General features: G+C 40.9%; 2 protein-coding genes across 5 annotated transcripts in view; both read right to left on the minus strand.

Moving 5' to 3' along the window:
* atxn2 (ataxin 2) overlaps positions 1-6,130 on the minus strand; it is a 137,756-nt gene extending 131,626 nt beyond the window's left edge. For 3 of the 4 annotated variants that reach the window (XM_072248016.1, XM_072248019.1, XM_072248017.1), the window contains exon 1: positions 5,722-6,130. In XM_072248016.1, the coding sequence (XP_072104117.1) occupies positions 5,722-5,810 (89 nt within the window). In that variant the 5' untranslated portion in view covers positions 5,811-6,130. The remainder of the gene's footprint in view (positions 1-5,721) is intronic. The other variant, XM_072248018.1, reaches the window with a different exon arrangement.
* Positions 6,131-12,779: 6,649 nt separating this feature from the next.
* Positions 12,780-17,060, minus strand: part of brap (BRCA1 associated protein) — a 39,859-nt gene continuing 35,578 nt past the window's right edge. The window contains exon 12 of the mRNA XM_072247727.1: positions 12,780-15,303. Coding sequence (XP_072103828.1) covers positions 14,946-15,303 — 358 coding nt within the window. The 3' untranslated portion in view covers positions 12,780-14,945. The remainder of the gene's footprint in view (positions 15,304-17,060) is intronic.

A 17,060-nucleotide genomic window follows, 5' to 3' on the forward strand; every position in this document is an offset into this window, starting at 1 on the left:
ATATAATCTGACTCTGTCTTAAGTATTCAAAGTCACTGCTTCCACTATCACTCGGGAGCTTCGGATGCCAACCGCCGTAAAACAAGATACAGCTTCAAAGACTCACAATCCTCAGAAAAATCAACTTAAATGGATGACTCCTTTCTCTTAAAGAGTGACCTAATGTAGAACCTCACAGCAGAGGACATACTCACCCAATAAGACTATCTTGTACCTCTTCAGCCATCTCTTAAACTAGCCCATCCAATATTCCACAAAAGAAAACTAATTACTGTCAAATGCCAAATAACTGGGACAACACAAAATTTGGATAGGAAATTTCATAGAACTGTAATGAACATGTTATACCTGAAACTCAAAGATAAGAACGTACCAAATGAACTCAAAGATAAGAATGTACCAAAATGAATTACTATACTGCCCTTTCACACATTTAAAATTTTGTTTGGGGAATCAGAATTTAAGCCTGCTCTTTAAGAACTCATTTTCACACAATGTACTGTAATATAGTTAAATTAATGAGTAAAATACATTAAAATTTTATTTTGTGCTAAGAGAAGTGCATGATAAATTGAACTTTTACCTGTATATGCTATAACTGAACAATGAAGCAAAAAATAAAGGTTTGACCAACTTAGTTCCAATGCTATTTACTCTCACTACAATTGGCAAATACAAGTACAAAAAAAATTCAACACAAAGAATGTGACAATATAGGCACACACTCTGGTGCTGCATCAGTAGATTGCTACATGTCAAATATCAAACTAAACTGATTGCTTTCTCAAAGTGGATGTAAAAGAATCCATTATATGAAGATGAGCAGGAATGCACTTTCAATATCCTGAAGAAGGGTCTTGGTCCAAGAAGTTGACTGTTTATTCATTTCCATAGATGCTGCCTGACCTGCTGAGTTCCTCCAGCATTTTATGTATGTTGCTTCAATATCTCAGCCATGTTAAACAACTGATAATACTAAATCATATTATCTAGTTATGCCCCATTGCTTTAAATGTTCAGTGAACAGATTGGCTGCCTCAGTGACATGAATCGGGGACACTTGTATGCAAATATTTTATGTTATTGCTTATAAAGTGGTCTGGGACACCGATCCTTTCAAGCACTAAATATACAAGTTTCTCTTACTTGCTCTTGGCCTACAAATCTGCAGACTTACCAAATATTTACACAATACATCTAACTTAAATAAAAGTCAATGTTTTAAGTCATCTCAGCCATTACAATGCCCCACTGAAGATCAAGCAAATTCTTGAAACCTTAAATTGTACACTGGTGTCAAATTAGGGACTTTGATTTTACAGGTAATCAATAATAAACTGCATACACATAGAAGAGAGACTACTGATCTTGTAACAGTACAAGGTTCATCTCGGTTAAAGACCCAATGATTTAAATTCAGACTTCAGTTTTCTTTAGCTAATAGCTGGCATGCAACCGTAAATCCATTATCCCTAACAAAAATTAGTCATTATGTTCATAAAAGTAATGAATGAATTTGGCACCCCTGCTAAATATCATTCATTGCAAGTCACAAATGACAGCTTATGTGACAAGATTAATTTATGCCCCTTCAGTTTTCTCAACCTTTTGACCCAGTTAATCACAACTTCAAATGGCTCTTTATGCGTAATGCAGCTGGTGGAATTGCACTGACTCAGCTCTATTCTAATATATTCCACCATAGACAGAAATCAACTTCATTGGACTCTTCCAACTTCTTCACAATCCAACAGTATGAACCCTGCTAAACCCCTACCTCCCGCTCAAAAATTTACCTCAGGTGCCCCTCCCCACCTTAATTACCAGTTGTTCCTTGTCAGCAACATGGTCCAGAGAGCGTCAGACTCCAACAGCTGACATCGAGTTCCACCCCCCACTATCTATTGATTGCTTCATTACCCCAGCCAACTTGCTGCTCATCCAGTCTGAAGAACAGTTTTCCTCCAATTACATATTGAGAACACCAATGTCAGCAGCCCCATCCCTGTCACAAATTGCTCTCTAACTACAAATGCTATGCCCCTCCAGACATCCACCTCAGTAAACTGTCAATGCACAACTTTTATGTTAGATCTGATCCCAAAGTAAACTTTGCAACCACAATGTACTGATGTATTTCCCCACAGTAATACTTACATCTCAGCTCATGTGCAGTGTAAACACTTTTTTATATCTTGTTACATTTGGCCTTCATGATAACAATGCACTTGTGGCCTGCCACATCATACCCTAAATAAATATTATTCAGAACTCTGAAATCCACGTGTTTGTTTCTACTAACTCTCACCTACCTATTGTTCATGCCTCAGGTCTAGTACCGTATCGAATAGAAAGTCCCATCACAAACACAAGAAAATCTGCGAATGAGGGAAATCCAAAACAACACACACAAAATGCTGGAGAAACTCAGCAGGTCAGGCTGCATCTGTGGAAGTGAGTAAACAGTTGACGTTTTGGGCTGAGATCCTTCATCAGGACTGGAAAGGAAGGGGAGAAGTCAGAATAGGAAGGGGAGAAGTCAGAATAAGAAGGTGGGGGGGGAGAGGAAAAAGTACAAGATGGCAGGTAATAGATGAAACCGGGAGAGTGGGTGGGGGTGAAGTAAAGAACTGGGAAGTTAAGCGGTGAAACAGATAAAGGGCTGGAGAAGGGAGAATCTGAGAGGAGGACAGAAGATGATGGATGAAAGGAATAGGAAGAAACATCAGAGGAAGCTGGTCAGGTAAGAAGAGGTGCGAAGGGGAAACAAGAATGAGGAATTCTGAAGGAGAATGGGGAGCAATTACCGGAAGTTCAAGAAATCGATGCTCATAACATTAGGTTGGAGACTACCCAGATGGAATACAAGATATTGCTTCTTCAACCTGAGTGTGGCCCATCATGGCAGAAGACTCGATGAACTGATATGTCGGAATGGAAATGGAAAGTAAAATTGAAATGGGTGGCCATCGGGAAATCCTGCTTTTTGTGGTGGATGGAGCAAAGATGCTTGATAAAGCAGTTTCCCAATCTAAACTTGGTCTCCCCAAACCTGCTACTTTTTAAAAACAGCCTTGAAAACTTAAACATTTGTCAACGTTATGGTAAATTACCGTGGAATGATTCACCACACAAAAAAAGTTTTATAAACTGTTGTTGAATGGTCACAACACAGTTCCAAGCACCAAAAACATGAGCCCATATGTAGGGAATCTTACCACTGTGTTTAAAAGTATCAAGTCTAATTTAACATTTCCAACAGCATATTTGAGATAGGACACACATCACTCCAGAAAACACAGGTAGAATAACATTGATACCCCCAATTTATCTTTTTAATCTTTCATATCAAACAATTTTAAAGTACTTAACACAATACTTATGTTGATGCATTCAGGCCAACGTGCTATGTGAAAGTAAATGAAATTTAAGTGACGTGTTTCCCTATCACAGCTGTGACTACTTTTCAAAAAGCATTAGCTATTACATGTTTCGGGATTACCTAAGATTGTAAACAAGGCTTTCTCTCTTTCAAAGTTAATTTTAAACCCGATTACTTACTACAAACACAAATAAAGATTCACTGATTGAAATGGCAAACTAGTAACTACCACAAAATAAAAGACGAGAAAATCTGCAGTTGCTGGAAATCCAAAGCAATACAGACAAAATGCTGGAGGAACTCAGCAGGCCAGGCAGCATCTATGGAAAACAGTAAACAGCCAACGTTTCAGCCCGAGACCCTTCATCAGAACTGAGGAAAAAAGCTGAGAAGTCAGAGTAAGAAGGTGGGAGGAAGGAGTACAAGGTAGTGGGTGATAGGTAAAACGGGGAAGGGTGAGGGAGTGAAGTAAAGCTGGGAAGTCAATTGGTGAAAGAGATAACGGACTGAAGAAGGGGGAATCTGATAGGAGAGGACAGAAGGCCATGGAAGAAAGGAAAGGGAGAGGGGCACCAGAAAGAGGTGATGCACAGGTAAGGAGATAAGCTGAGAGGGGAAAACTGGAATAGGGAATGGAGGGGGAGGCATTACTGGAAGTTCAAGAAATCAATATTCATGCAATCAGGTTGCCACTCCATTAGGAACAAGGTTCCTCTTGTCCTCACCTACCACCCCACCAACTCTGTGTCCAGCACATAATTCTCTGTTCTGCCATCTCCAACGGGATCCCACTACCAAGCACCACCATTCCCCCCCCACCACCACACTTTCTGCTTTCAACAGGGATCATTCCCTGCATGACTCCATTGTCCACTCACCCCTCCTCACTGATCTTCCTACCGGTACTTATTCTTGCAAGCTGAACAAGTGCTACACCTGCCCCTACACTTCCTCCCTCACTATCATTCAGGGTCCCAAAGAGGCTTTCCAGGTGAGGCGACGCTTCACCTGCAAATCTGTTGGGGTCGTCTACTGTACCTGGTGCGGCCCCCTGTATATCGGTCAGACCCGGCGTAGATTGGGAGACTGCTTTGCCAAGCAGCTACACCCTGTCCGCCAGAAAGAGCGGGATCTCCCAGTGGCCACCCATTTTAATTCCACTTCCCATTCTGACATGTTAGTCCACAGCCACCTCTATTGTCACGATGAGGCCACACTCAGGTTGGAGGAGTAACACCTTATATTCCGTCTGGGTAGCCTCCAACCTGATGGCATGAACATAGATTTCTCGAAATTCCAGAAATGCCCCCACCCTACTATTCCCATTCCCCTCTCACCTTATCTCCTTACCTGCCCATCACCTCTCTCTGGTGCTCCTTACCCCTTCCCTTTCTACAATGGCCTTCTGTCCTCCATCAGATTCCCCCTTCTCCAGCCCTTTACCTCTTTCACTAATTGACTTCCCAGCTCTTTACTTCACACCTCCTTGTTACACCTATCACCCACTACCTTGTATTTCTTCCTCCCCTACCTTCTTACTCTGACCTACATTTTTTCCTCCAGCATTTTGCGTGTTACCACAAAATAAAAGCTTACATTTACCCAAGCCTTTTTCCAATGAAGAGTATAATTACGTCAGAGCTTTAAAAGCAGATTGCACAATATTTTGGAAAAGGTAATCATGTACCTCATTATGAAAGTATACATGTATCATTTTAAGCTGGAATGAAAGTTTTGTATCTTTGCCCACACTTGGCTTTCACTGATCAATAAACTATGACAGCACTACTGATTTTGATCATTCCATTATGCAATAAGCTACAAGATTGTTCTGATTTGAATGTCATGTTTCAGAACCATCACTATACAGCAACCCACTTAAATACCCATTATTACTCTTCAAATTAAATGCGGTTAACCCTTAAAATGCCGTCTTGCATTTTTCTGCAAATATTTTGCCTTTCACTTTACACTGTTTAGAAAACATCGCTTACTTTTTAAATAGCTTTTCTGAGATGAAACAAGACCTAAAATAATTTTGAAACTTTGAACAGTGGCGGCCGACAGTGCGTTCCTTAATGGCTCTTTACCTTAAGGAGTCACACCTCTGTATTTTTTAAAAATCTGGATCTTTAATCAACTAACTTCAAAAAGTCTCCTGCGGACAACAGCCTGTGCCAGCTCCACGATTGGTGGTAGGCCGCTAGGCATCAGAAGGTTAGGCCCGAACACTAGGCCCGAGCAAAGTTTCTGCGTGTCCGCTTCACGCCGGCCCGGCACGTTGAAGGGCAACGCGGGGCCTGGCGATGCTAGGCCAGCGAGAAGGGGGTGTGTATTACCTGCCGCCAGACTGCCTGCTTCCTCCTCCGGATCCACCAGCGCCCAGGCCACCGCCAGGCTTTCGGCTATTGGCCTGCTTCATGGACATGATGAGGACGCTGCTCGACTCGCTTCAGATCCTCCTTCTATCACACGCCGCGCTCCGGCATCCACGACTGCGGGTAAATCCGGAGGGCTGATCAGGACGTGACGGCGTGCGGGCAAGTCAGCCCTGCCCCGAGCTGCGAGGCTGCGAGCCGCGACCCCGCCCTGGCTGTCCCGGTTCACTCAGTGGCCGGCCGGCTGGCTGGCTGGGTGGGTGGGCGAGCGAGCCCGTTTAGTCGGCGTCGTTGCTATCGCAAAGCTTCAGCCGCCACCAAAACACAGCGGGCGGGAGAGGCGGGGGGAGGGGGAAGGGGAGGAGGGGAAAACAGGATCCGGGCCGGCCTGCGCGCGCACCGCCCGGCGCAGCGACACCAATCCCGGAGAGCGTGAAAGGCCGAGCCCATTCCGCCCCCAGCGCGCATGCGCGCATAAAGTGCCGCCCCTCCACCGAAAAATATAGCCTTTGCCTGCTTGCAATACGAGATATAATATGTATTTCTTGTTATAATAGTATATAATTGGCTTCCTTTGACCTCACTGTCAGTGGCGGAGATTTTTTTTTGGGCGGGTGGGTTGCGGTGGCTGCGGCACCTGAGGGAAGGTTGATGGCGAACGCGGCTCTCGAAGCTGGGAGCCGGCGGGTTAAATTCAGACACAGCTGCTTATAACGTCAGGAATCAAGTGTTCTGCAAAAAAAAAAACCCGACGCTCTTTCACTAAAACTGCCCTGGTGGAGGGTCTCGACCTAAAACGTTCGCCGTCCCGGTGCTCTCACGGGTGCAGCTCGACCTGCTGAGTTCTTCCGCAGCTTCCTTTCTTCCCCTTTGCAGATTCCATCTTCTGAAGGGTTTTGTGTCTCTTAAACTGCCAACTAAATTTAGTTCATTAATTATAGAACGTTACCATTTATTTTATTCATTTACAGAATGGGTAGTGCACCGGTAAGGATACTAATTAATTGAGCAAGTGGTAGGAAATTGGCCTTCGAGTGCAATCCTTATATAAATCCTTTATTTAGGGAATCTGTAATTTAGATCCAGAGTAACTGAAGAATTTTGATATAATTCTAAAATAGGGTCATGTATGATAAGGTGGGGGGGGGGGCTTGAAGGGTCTCAGCTGGAAACGTGAATATGCTCCTTTTCCATAGATGCTGCCTGGCCTGCTGAGTTCCTCCAGTACTTCGTGTGTGTGGCTTGGATTTCCAGCATCTGCCTATTTTCTCTGGTGCTTGCAGCTGATGCTATTCTGCTTTGGATAGTCGAGACCACTGATTTGGAAAGAAGCTTTGATAAATCACTGCAGTCTATTTTGTCAGCTGTATACTGTAGTAACTGAGGTGGGAGGGGAAAAAAAGTGTTTGGAGTAGGGTCCAAGTGCAAATTAATTGGACTGCTTTGTCTTGAATGCTGTTGAAATTCTTGAGTGATTTTTGGAGCTACATTTATCCAAGTATTTGAGGAGATCACACTTTTAATATCACTCTTGGTATGTCTTATGTGTGACAGAAATATTTTGGAGGGCCAGAAGGTAACTTACCACAGATACCTGGCTTCTGGATTACTTTTGTGTCTGTAACATTTAATGTGGCTGAGCCTATTGAGTTTCTGTTGAACGAGTACACCCAGAGTATTGATTGTATTAGACTTGATGTTCTGGCCATTTGGAGGTGGTTAGACTCTTGCCTAATACTTGCAGCACAGATGTTACTTCTTATTGTTAACATTCCCATTTGTGCAAGTTGTAACTTCAGACAGTCATAAGTATTATTAATTTCCATTAACTTAATTTTTATTAAGGCTGCTTGATGTAAAGGGCAGTCACTGTAACCTATGGAATTCAGGACTTTTGCTAGCACATCAGCGTCTGTGTTTCAGGGTGAGTCTGTGGTGAATCTTGGTGAGCAGGCAATTGGTGAATATGTCATTTCCAGCAGCATTTTCAGCCAGTTTGTTGATATTTGAGGGTAGACTGTGGCTGGAAGGGATTTGTCTTGGGTTTTTTTTTGAGGAAAGGCATCCCTGGGTATCCTTCCATATTGTTGAGTGGATGCCACTTTTCTGTAGTAACCCCCCCCCCCTCCCAATCTTCATAGAAAGCTTCTTTGGGCTTCAGGATGACTTCTAGGCGGGTTTTGTGGATTATGCAATGGCTAGTAAGTCCATTGTGGGTTCTAGTGTGAGTGCCACAAAAAGGTAGATGGTGGCTGGATAGCTTGCTTGTGAGGTCATCTGCTGCTTAAGCAGGACCTCTGGGCTCCCAATGCATGGGGATAGGGTTCTCAATTTCATCCTGAATGGCCCTTCTCTTCTTTGAGCAATCATGGGCCAGAGTCCCGAGAGTCAATTGGAGATGCTACATTTTTTCAAGAAGGCTTTGTATACGTCTATGACTTGTCCCTGTACCTGGCATTGAAGTGGATCTGTTGGTCTTTTTGGAGGTGTACCAGAGTGTCTGTCATGGTCTGAGTAGAAGTCTTCTTTGATGTAATCAGAAACTTACAATGGAGCATATGCACTGATGACCACAGTGTTGATTTCTTTCAAAGTGAGTTAAAATATAATGCCTTTTTTTCAATTCACAGGAAGAATTACTAAGACTGCAAACTAGTTTGTTTTGTATGAAAAGGTGATAATGTTCATATTAAGGTGTCTTGAGTGCACAAGCTATGATGACAAAGCTGTGTTCAGGTCTCCCGCTGGTAGAATTGTCCATCGGTCCTGATATCCCACATCTCAAACTACTTTTTGTGGTGTTCCTTTTTAACTTGCTTCACATTAGTCACCACAGAGCAGGTTGCCAAGAGGGGCTGAAAATGATTGGAGATTAGGGCCTGCTGCATGGGGTTAATACCTGCAAGTTCGCTGTCACTTCAAGTTTATCATTCAACCATACATGAATATAGCCAACTGTGACAGGTTCTTCTGGGGCTAAGGTGCAAAACACAATACCAACAGCACATATGTTTTTCTGAAATCATAGTCATGTGTCACAAAAAATAATACAGCCCAAGTCTTTGAGTTGCATGACTGCAGACTTATGGGAAGTTATCCTGGCCCAGCTTGTTTTTTCACTCACTGAGCACCAGAGGGCAGCACCAACAGGAGGGGCCAGCCATGAACCCAGTATAGATTCCAGCGGGCCCCACAGATGCAGTCCCACTCTACCTTGGCATCGCCTCTCCTGGTCAGCTGCAACAGGTGACCCTGCAGTGTGGGCCTAGTCCTCACCACAGCCATGGCAAAGCAACTCCCCCACTGCCAGTCTCGCCAATGAACCAGTGAACTGACTTGCAGTATTTTACATTACCAATGTCCACCAGGGTCTTGTGATTCCAATAAAAACATCCAAGACAATTACTTGCTTCATTTGGTGGACTGCACACCTCAGCACAACAGTATGGAACAAGTCCAGACAACTAAACAAAAGTATGCAATAAATCCAACTTAGTCACTATCAAGCAATTCACTGATGGCATAGACCTGCAGTACCTGATGTTCTTAGTATCCAGCAGTGACTTGCGAATAAAAAAAACACAGCATGAACAAATGCATTTTTGATTGAACCCGAAGTGGCCACTGCACTCAAGCAGACTGCCACCGTACAAGAGTTACCCCATCTTACCAGACTTGCTTATATACACACACCTGCTTAATCATTGACTAAGCACTAAGTCCGAGCTCCCAGATCCTGTCAAGGTCTGGTACCTTCCCAGAGACTCCAATCATGCGCTTAATCACAATCCCAGCCTTCAGCTGCAGTTGGCTGTACACATAACCATATTTCAAACCATTTGGTCTAGCCACACATCCAACTACACCATGTGCAGTAACTAAAAATGTAGGAAGAACTTAGCCGGAAGTGTAGCTAGTTCTGAAAAATATCTTCAGCACTATTGCCTGAACGTTATTGGATGAATTCCTGATTTCATTAATAATATAAGGAAGTATTGAGTGAATTAGACCTGATTAATCATGGTAAAATTAAATTTTAAAAAACTATGGATGTTAGAAATCTGAAACAAGAATAGAAAATGCTAGAAATACTTAGTACGAATATAGCGCCTCTGGAGAAATAGAAACCTGAACTTTAAACTTTATCAGAACATAAAGTATTTTTTGGTTAGTTGGTGCAAATGGTCTCAACAAGTCTAACCGATTTCCTAACAACTATCATTTCCATTGAGCTTTTTGTATTTTCCTTGGCCAAGTTGGGATAAAACAATTACTGAGGCTGAGTAGTATTGCTTTGTGCACTCAGTAGCATTGAAGCTCTTGTGATATTAGTATAATTTATGTTTGATTATGCAAATGTGTATTTTTTCAAGTATTTTACAAGAAACTCAATCCACTTAAAGTTGGTCCATTTAATTTAATTTTTATATTGTTCTCAGGACTTGAATAATGCTGATTGGGCAATAAAACTTGAATAGCTTCCATGGCTATTGCAAGAGGCAATAAAGAGAAACCATGATATTTTGGTTGAAATATAGGCCAGGTGGAGTAGATAACTGGCTCCCTTCCCAGGAGGATATGATTCACCACCATTTATGTTATTGCTACAATCACATAGCTATTGTATGTTTTTCTTACCAGTAACCATTAATTACAGCTTCATGCAATTTTTACATTTGATAAGGAGTGATTTGCTGCTGTAGAGCTTCTATTGAAGCCTGTACTGAACACAAACAGAACACTTTTCAACTTCTGTTAGCAATATTTTTCTTAATCAATGGACTAGTTAATGATAAATGTTCAACTAATTACATACTGTAAATGTGAAATTATTCATTTGTTCAAACCTGCTCTGGAATTTGCAATTGGAATTCAGTACATACATCATTGCTCTGATATTATTCATTCAGCTTCCATTCTGGTGTCAAATAGATGAAGGACCACATTGGAAATAATTAATTTTCTTTTAAGTTTTCACCCCTCCTCGTCCTTTAACCAGTTCAAATTTGCTCTTTATTTCCTGGACATGGCTTACTCGTGTAGAAGAGCATTAATTATAAGATCATTATCTCTAACAACCGCCTACTTTGTATTACTTCCCACTCCTAAAAGGACGCAATTTCCTTCCTCTGGTTACTGTCCCTAGCTAGTCCACTACAATTACATTATGCACAATGCATTGCTTCAAAAATATCCTCCTCTTTCTTCAGCTGTGGGCTTTCCTTGGACTTGTGACCAGATTTATATCATTTCCCTTGCTTAAACCCTCACCTCAGCACAGTACCCTGAGAGGGATTATTGTGTTTTTTACCTACTGTATTTAGATTATCTTCTGCCATTTCCACTTTCTCTAACAAGATCACCCCTTCCACTAATCTTCTTCCTCTCTCTCCCTTTTCCATTCTTAACCACACCTGATCACTTGCACTCCTTCCCCAGCACCCTCCCATTTACTTTCTCTCATAATACAGTCTAGACCTCCACACATTCCTTCTGAATGGGACCATAATTTACATATCTTGGCCAGTTTTATTTAGTTGATATCTTAGAAGTCCTTACTTTAATGAATTTAAATAATCTTTATTATAAAAAACATTTGTCTCTGTCTTCGGAGACAGCTTATCTACTGATGTCTACTATAAGCCTATGGGCTCTCACAACTACCTGGACTATTCCTCTTCCCACCCTGTCTCTTGCAAAAATGCCATCCCCTTCTCACAATTCCTTCGTCTCCGCCGCATCTGCTCTCAGGATGAGGCTTTTCATTCTAGGACGAGGGAGATGTCTTCCTTTTTTAAAGAAAGAGGCTTCCCTTCCTCCACCATCAACTCTGCTCTCAAACGCATCTCTCCCATTTCACGCACATCTGCTCTCACCCCATCCTCTCGCCACCCCACTAGGAATAGAGTTCCCTTTGTCCTAACCTATCACCCCGCCAGCCTCTGGGTCTAACATATAATACTCCATAACTTCCGCCACCTCCAATGGGATCCCACCACCAAGCACATCTTTCCTTCCCCCCCTTCTGCTTTCTGCAGGGATCGCTCCCTACGCGACTCCCTTGTTCATTTGTGTTCCCCCCCCCCCAACCCTTCCCACCGATCTCCCTCCTGGCACTTATCCTTGTAAGCGGAACAAGTGCTACACATGCCCTTACACTTCCTCCCTTACCACCATTCAGGGCCCCAGACAGTCCTTCTAGGTGAGGCAACACTTCACTGGCAGCTGGGGTGATATACTGTGTCCGGTGCTCCTGGTGTGGCCTTCTATATATTGGCGAGACCCAACACAGACTGGGAGACTGTTTCTCTGAACACCTGCTCTCTGTCCGCCAGAGAAAACAGGATCTCCCAGTGGCCACACGTTTTAATTCCACGTCCCATTCCCATTCTGATATGTCTATCCACGGCCTCCTCTACTGTCAAGATGAAGCCACACTCAGGTTGGAGGAACAACACCTTATATTCCGTCTGGGTAGCCTCCAACCTGATGGCATGAACATTGACTTCTCTAAATTCTGTTAATGCCCCACCTCCCCTTCATACCCCATCCCTTATTTATTTATTTAATATATATTTTTTATTCCCCTCCCCCTTTTTTCTCCCTCTGTCCCTCTCACTATAACTATTTGCCTGCTCTCCACCCTCCAGGCTCCCCTCCCCCCTTCTCTTTCTCCCCAGGCTTCCCATCCCATGATCCTTTCCCTTCTACAGCTCTTAGATCCACCCCTCCCCTCCTGTCTTCTCCTATCATTTCAGATCACCCCTCCTCCTCCCACTTTCAAATCTCTTACTATCTCTTCTTTTAGTTAGTCTTGATGAAGGGTCTCAGCCCAAAACGTCGACTGTACCTCTTCCTAGAGATGCCGCCTGGCCTACTGCGTTCTCCAGCATTTTATGTGTGTGTTGCTATAAAAACATCTTATTGTGTTGGTTACTTTATGCAGTTGACTGAAGGAATTAAATTAAATGATATGGAAGGGACAACAGAAAAGACAATAACTGAGCATTTTCTGTGGAATAATTTTTATTCTGTTTAAACATTCCTACAAAATATTCATAACCAGGCAACAAAAGAGCATATTTGCTTTATTCTGAATAGACAGTCATGTCTGTCTGCCTATTTTACAGCAGTTTGCTGAGTTTACTGAAATTAGGTGGAAACAAATTAAGTAAAATTAAAATACACTGATCCAGTTTAAAATTTCACACCAAATATATCATTTTACACTTCAAGTTTCAACAGCCCTCAACTAATAACTGAGCACATAATAAGTTATTTACAAAATGTTTTCTTTATGCCTCTATTAAGTGGTAATGCAGTTTGGCTGCACATAATTTACAATTGTGTGTTTTCTTCAAAGATTTCCCATAAATGTCTGCAAAAATAGTTTTGTAAACTGCTGTCATATAACGTGAACTGGGTAAATGTTAGTCATTCTCAAAAACCTGTGGAAGATATTTCTTACAGGCAACATTGCTCCAATTTACACCTTGGCAATTCACACTACATCTATTAATCTACAGCTAACACATCATCCATAATATTTTACTATTATATTTACACACTAAACGTTGGATGTAAACTTACATCTTTTAGAGTACTTTATTAACAGCAGGATGCTCATAATAAGAGAATAAAGGTTCATTCAAAACATTAAGTACATGAACTCAAAAGGTTCTTTAAAATGTCATAATATATTAGTTATAACAATCTTTCTAAATTTGATTGTTTACAGCAACTACACATTCACCTGTCTCTAGCCTTTCAAGTGTTCTAAGCTTCATATTACAAGTTAAAAATATTTATTGCTGACTCAACCACAGAGATAATGGAAGAACCTTGGGTGGCTTGCTAATTTGTCAAGCTCCTACCCATTCTTGCCAATATATTTTGTATAGGGTTCTGCTCAGGGTATCAACACAAATGAGTTACAAGAAAAAAATGTTATGTAAGTCAACAAGTACAAAATTAGGTGAAGTAGAAAATATCTCAGAAAAAAGAGCCTGTTCACCATTAGGTTTCTCCATTAGCATAGAAATACTGGATTGCTATATGCAAATGAATTGCAAAAGTCTTGAAATAAAGCAATACCTAGTAACAATAGTTGAGATAGTTTATTGTCTGGATGTATGGTTTATAGTTCATGACAGGTATCTTTATTTCTGCAACATTTCATTTATTTCTGGACAAAAGTGGCTTTACTGTCACAAAACCCTGCAATAATGCACGTTTTAAATGGCTTGGTCAACTATCCTTAGAATAACATTTATTTAGAAATTAACATTGAAAAACAGGTATATTAGTTAACTTGATGTGTCTTTATCCACTCAACTAAGTGCATCAGGAAGTTTAGTAAACTTGATTTCTTATGTAGAAAATGTACATTTTTGTTCCTTTCATAGGGCATCTGATCCTGAAGAATCACTTTTCCCTTAGCCAACATTTCTCACTTGTAGACAAATGCAATACACCATTGTACTATTTCCTTATCCATCTTATGGAAAAAATCCACAACATTAAAATTATGTTTACATTTCTCCCTTGCCCTTAAATTTAAATATTTTAATTGAAATTAATTTAGGTATTTGTCGAATACTTGAAATTATAGGCAGACATGGAATCATGGTGAATTCCAGATCACCCGAAGTGCCTGGTCCTCAAAAACAAGACTACATGAGAAATTAAATGATATTTTAATATAAGATTTCAGTGCCTTACAATGTGTGCAGTTCTCAGTCTAGTGTCAACAATATTGTTGTTCCTATTTAAACCATACATACAGACTACTACACAATGGCTTCACAGAAACTGAAAGAATAAATGTCAGATTGAAAAATCTGCAAGCCAATAGTTTTAGTTTTAAGGAGCAGTAAATCGATGTGAATTATTTGTTCTATGAGAATGGTCTGAGTGGATTGATGATGTACAGCAAAGTTTTAAATTAGACAGCTTCGTACTCTAATACCAACAAATACAAATCAATAATGCTGTATTAAATAATTATTTTCTGCCCACTGCAGAATATAGCCCAACTGCCATAAAAACTGGCAATTCTTAAATTCTGAATCAATAACACCTTGCTAGTCAGCATGAAAATTAAGCAAATATACACACACCTCCAAGGAGGTTTTTATGTTTTTTGCTTTTTTTTCCCTTTCTCTTTCAAAAATGAGAAAGTTTAACTATTTGTTTCTTTTGCCTCTCCCCCTCCTGGGTGTCTGTTTGGTTATAGCTCCAGTTGAAGGTGCAGCAGATGCCACTGCAATGTTTATCTGTCCTTCTTGAATCTCCTGACGTGTATCTGCTGGCATTTCATTGATCTTCTGCTGAGCCTCCAGGTAGAACATGACATCTCGCAGTTGCTCCTGTACTTCAGTAATCTGTCTGTCTTTCTCATCACATGTGTCCTTCAGCTTTTTTTCTTCTTCTTTCAGTTTGGCTTGCAGCTGGATCTGATTAGTTCGCAAGTACTTGTTCATTTCTTGCTCCTCTCTCAGTTCTGTGCCTAGTTTCAAAACTCTGTTGTTCAGCTGCGAACACCTAGTATAACAGCACAAAAAGAGGCATCTTACAAATAGCACTGATACATACTATTCAGAAATTTACAAGAGCTGAATGCTTTTTTGATTTTCAAGTCTGAGTCTGCAAGGCATCTTGATTTCCAAACTCAATCTGCATCTGAACTGGGAAATTGCCTTAACTGAAGGTTTTAATCATTATAGTATTCGCTTTCACAGAAAAAAATTGTAGCTCAGAATATGCTGCCAGATTAAGATCTTCACTGACAAAATCATCTAATATGGCCTGACAATTCATGAATGGGAATAGAGTGTGAAGTTGAAATTAAAATTAAAATTTAAGTAGCAGATCAACCATTATCTTACCAAGTAGTAGACCAGGCTTTACGATATACTCTTGCTCTTAATTCTTTAGTGGATATGCAAAATGGATGCATAGCATAGCAATCTGACACCAGAAATGAAGGGGGGGGGGCAGTGCACATGCTCCTGTCGACATCAATGGTGTTGAGGTTGAGAGCCTCAAGTTTCTAGGTGTGAACATCACCAACAGGCTGTCCTGGTCCAACCAGGCCGAAGTTATGGCCAAGAAAACTCACCAACACCTGTACTTCCTCAGAAGGCTAAAGAAATCTGGCATGTCACCTCAACTCTTACCAATTTTTATCCATGCTCCATAGAAATCATTCTATCTGAATGCATAATGGCTTGGTATGGAAACTGCTCTGCAAGTGACTGCAAGAAACTACAGACAGTTGTGGGTAAAGCTTAGCATATCATAGGAGCCAGCCTCCCCTCTATGGACTCTGTCTGTATTTCTTGGTGCCTCAGTAAAGAAGCAAGGTAATCAAAGATCCCTCCCATCCCAGATAATGTTTCTTCTCCTCTCTCCCATTCGGCAGAAGATACAAAAGCCTGAAATCACAGCACCACACTCAAGGACAGCTTCTATTCCACTGGTATCAGACTATTGAAAGGACTTCTTGAACAATAAGATGGAGTCTTGGCCTCACGATCTACCTTATTATGATCTTGCACTTAATCATTTACCTGCATTGCATCTTTTCTGTGGCTTTTAAACTTTACTCTGCATTGTTGTTACTTTACCTCATTCTAACTCAGTGCTCTGTGTCATGATTTTATCTGTATAAACAGATTGTAAGGCAAGCTTTTCACTGTATCTTGGTATACTTGACAGTAATAAACTAATATAAATATTAAATATGTTTGGTTGTGTGTATTTTTTTAAAATTTATCAGCCTCAGACTAAATTACAAGCTAGCTTTTTGATCCAACCTACATCTCCCATTATTTTAAAATATTCTTTGCTTACAATAATACATTTTTGTTAGTAATTCAAATAATATATCTGTTGAGAGTTGAAGATCTCTTCTACAGCATATATCAGAAATGCTCATGCATCAGATAAGACACCAAATCAACAATTTCACTGTTCACATGGAAGTTGCCTAGTGAGGAATCTGAACTGCTGATGTTGACTCAGGCATGGAACTGTATTAGACATGGAACTCAATCTGATGCTCAACAGCCCAATGACTGCAAGCAGCAAGATAAATTTGTACTTACTAATACTATCACAAAGTAATACTTTAAAATTATAAATGGGAGCTGCAGTACACATCAAACACCCAGCTTGTTTTTTAGGATCCATCTCAGATATTTTAAACTGTAAAATAATTTCAAGTAAATAAAAAATTTGGCACAAGTCTCCAAATCCTACGGACTTTCTACAGGGGCACATTTGAGAGCATCCTGACT

Source organism: Mobula birostris, chromosome 31 (assembly GCF_030028105.1).
Source record: "Mobula birostris isolate sMobBir1 chromosome 31, sMobBir1.hap1, whole genome shotgun sequence".
NCBI classification, from domain to species: domain Eukaryota; kingdom Metazoa; phylum Chordata; class Chondrichthyes; order Myliobatiformes; family Myliobatidae; genus Mobula; species Mobula birostris.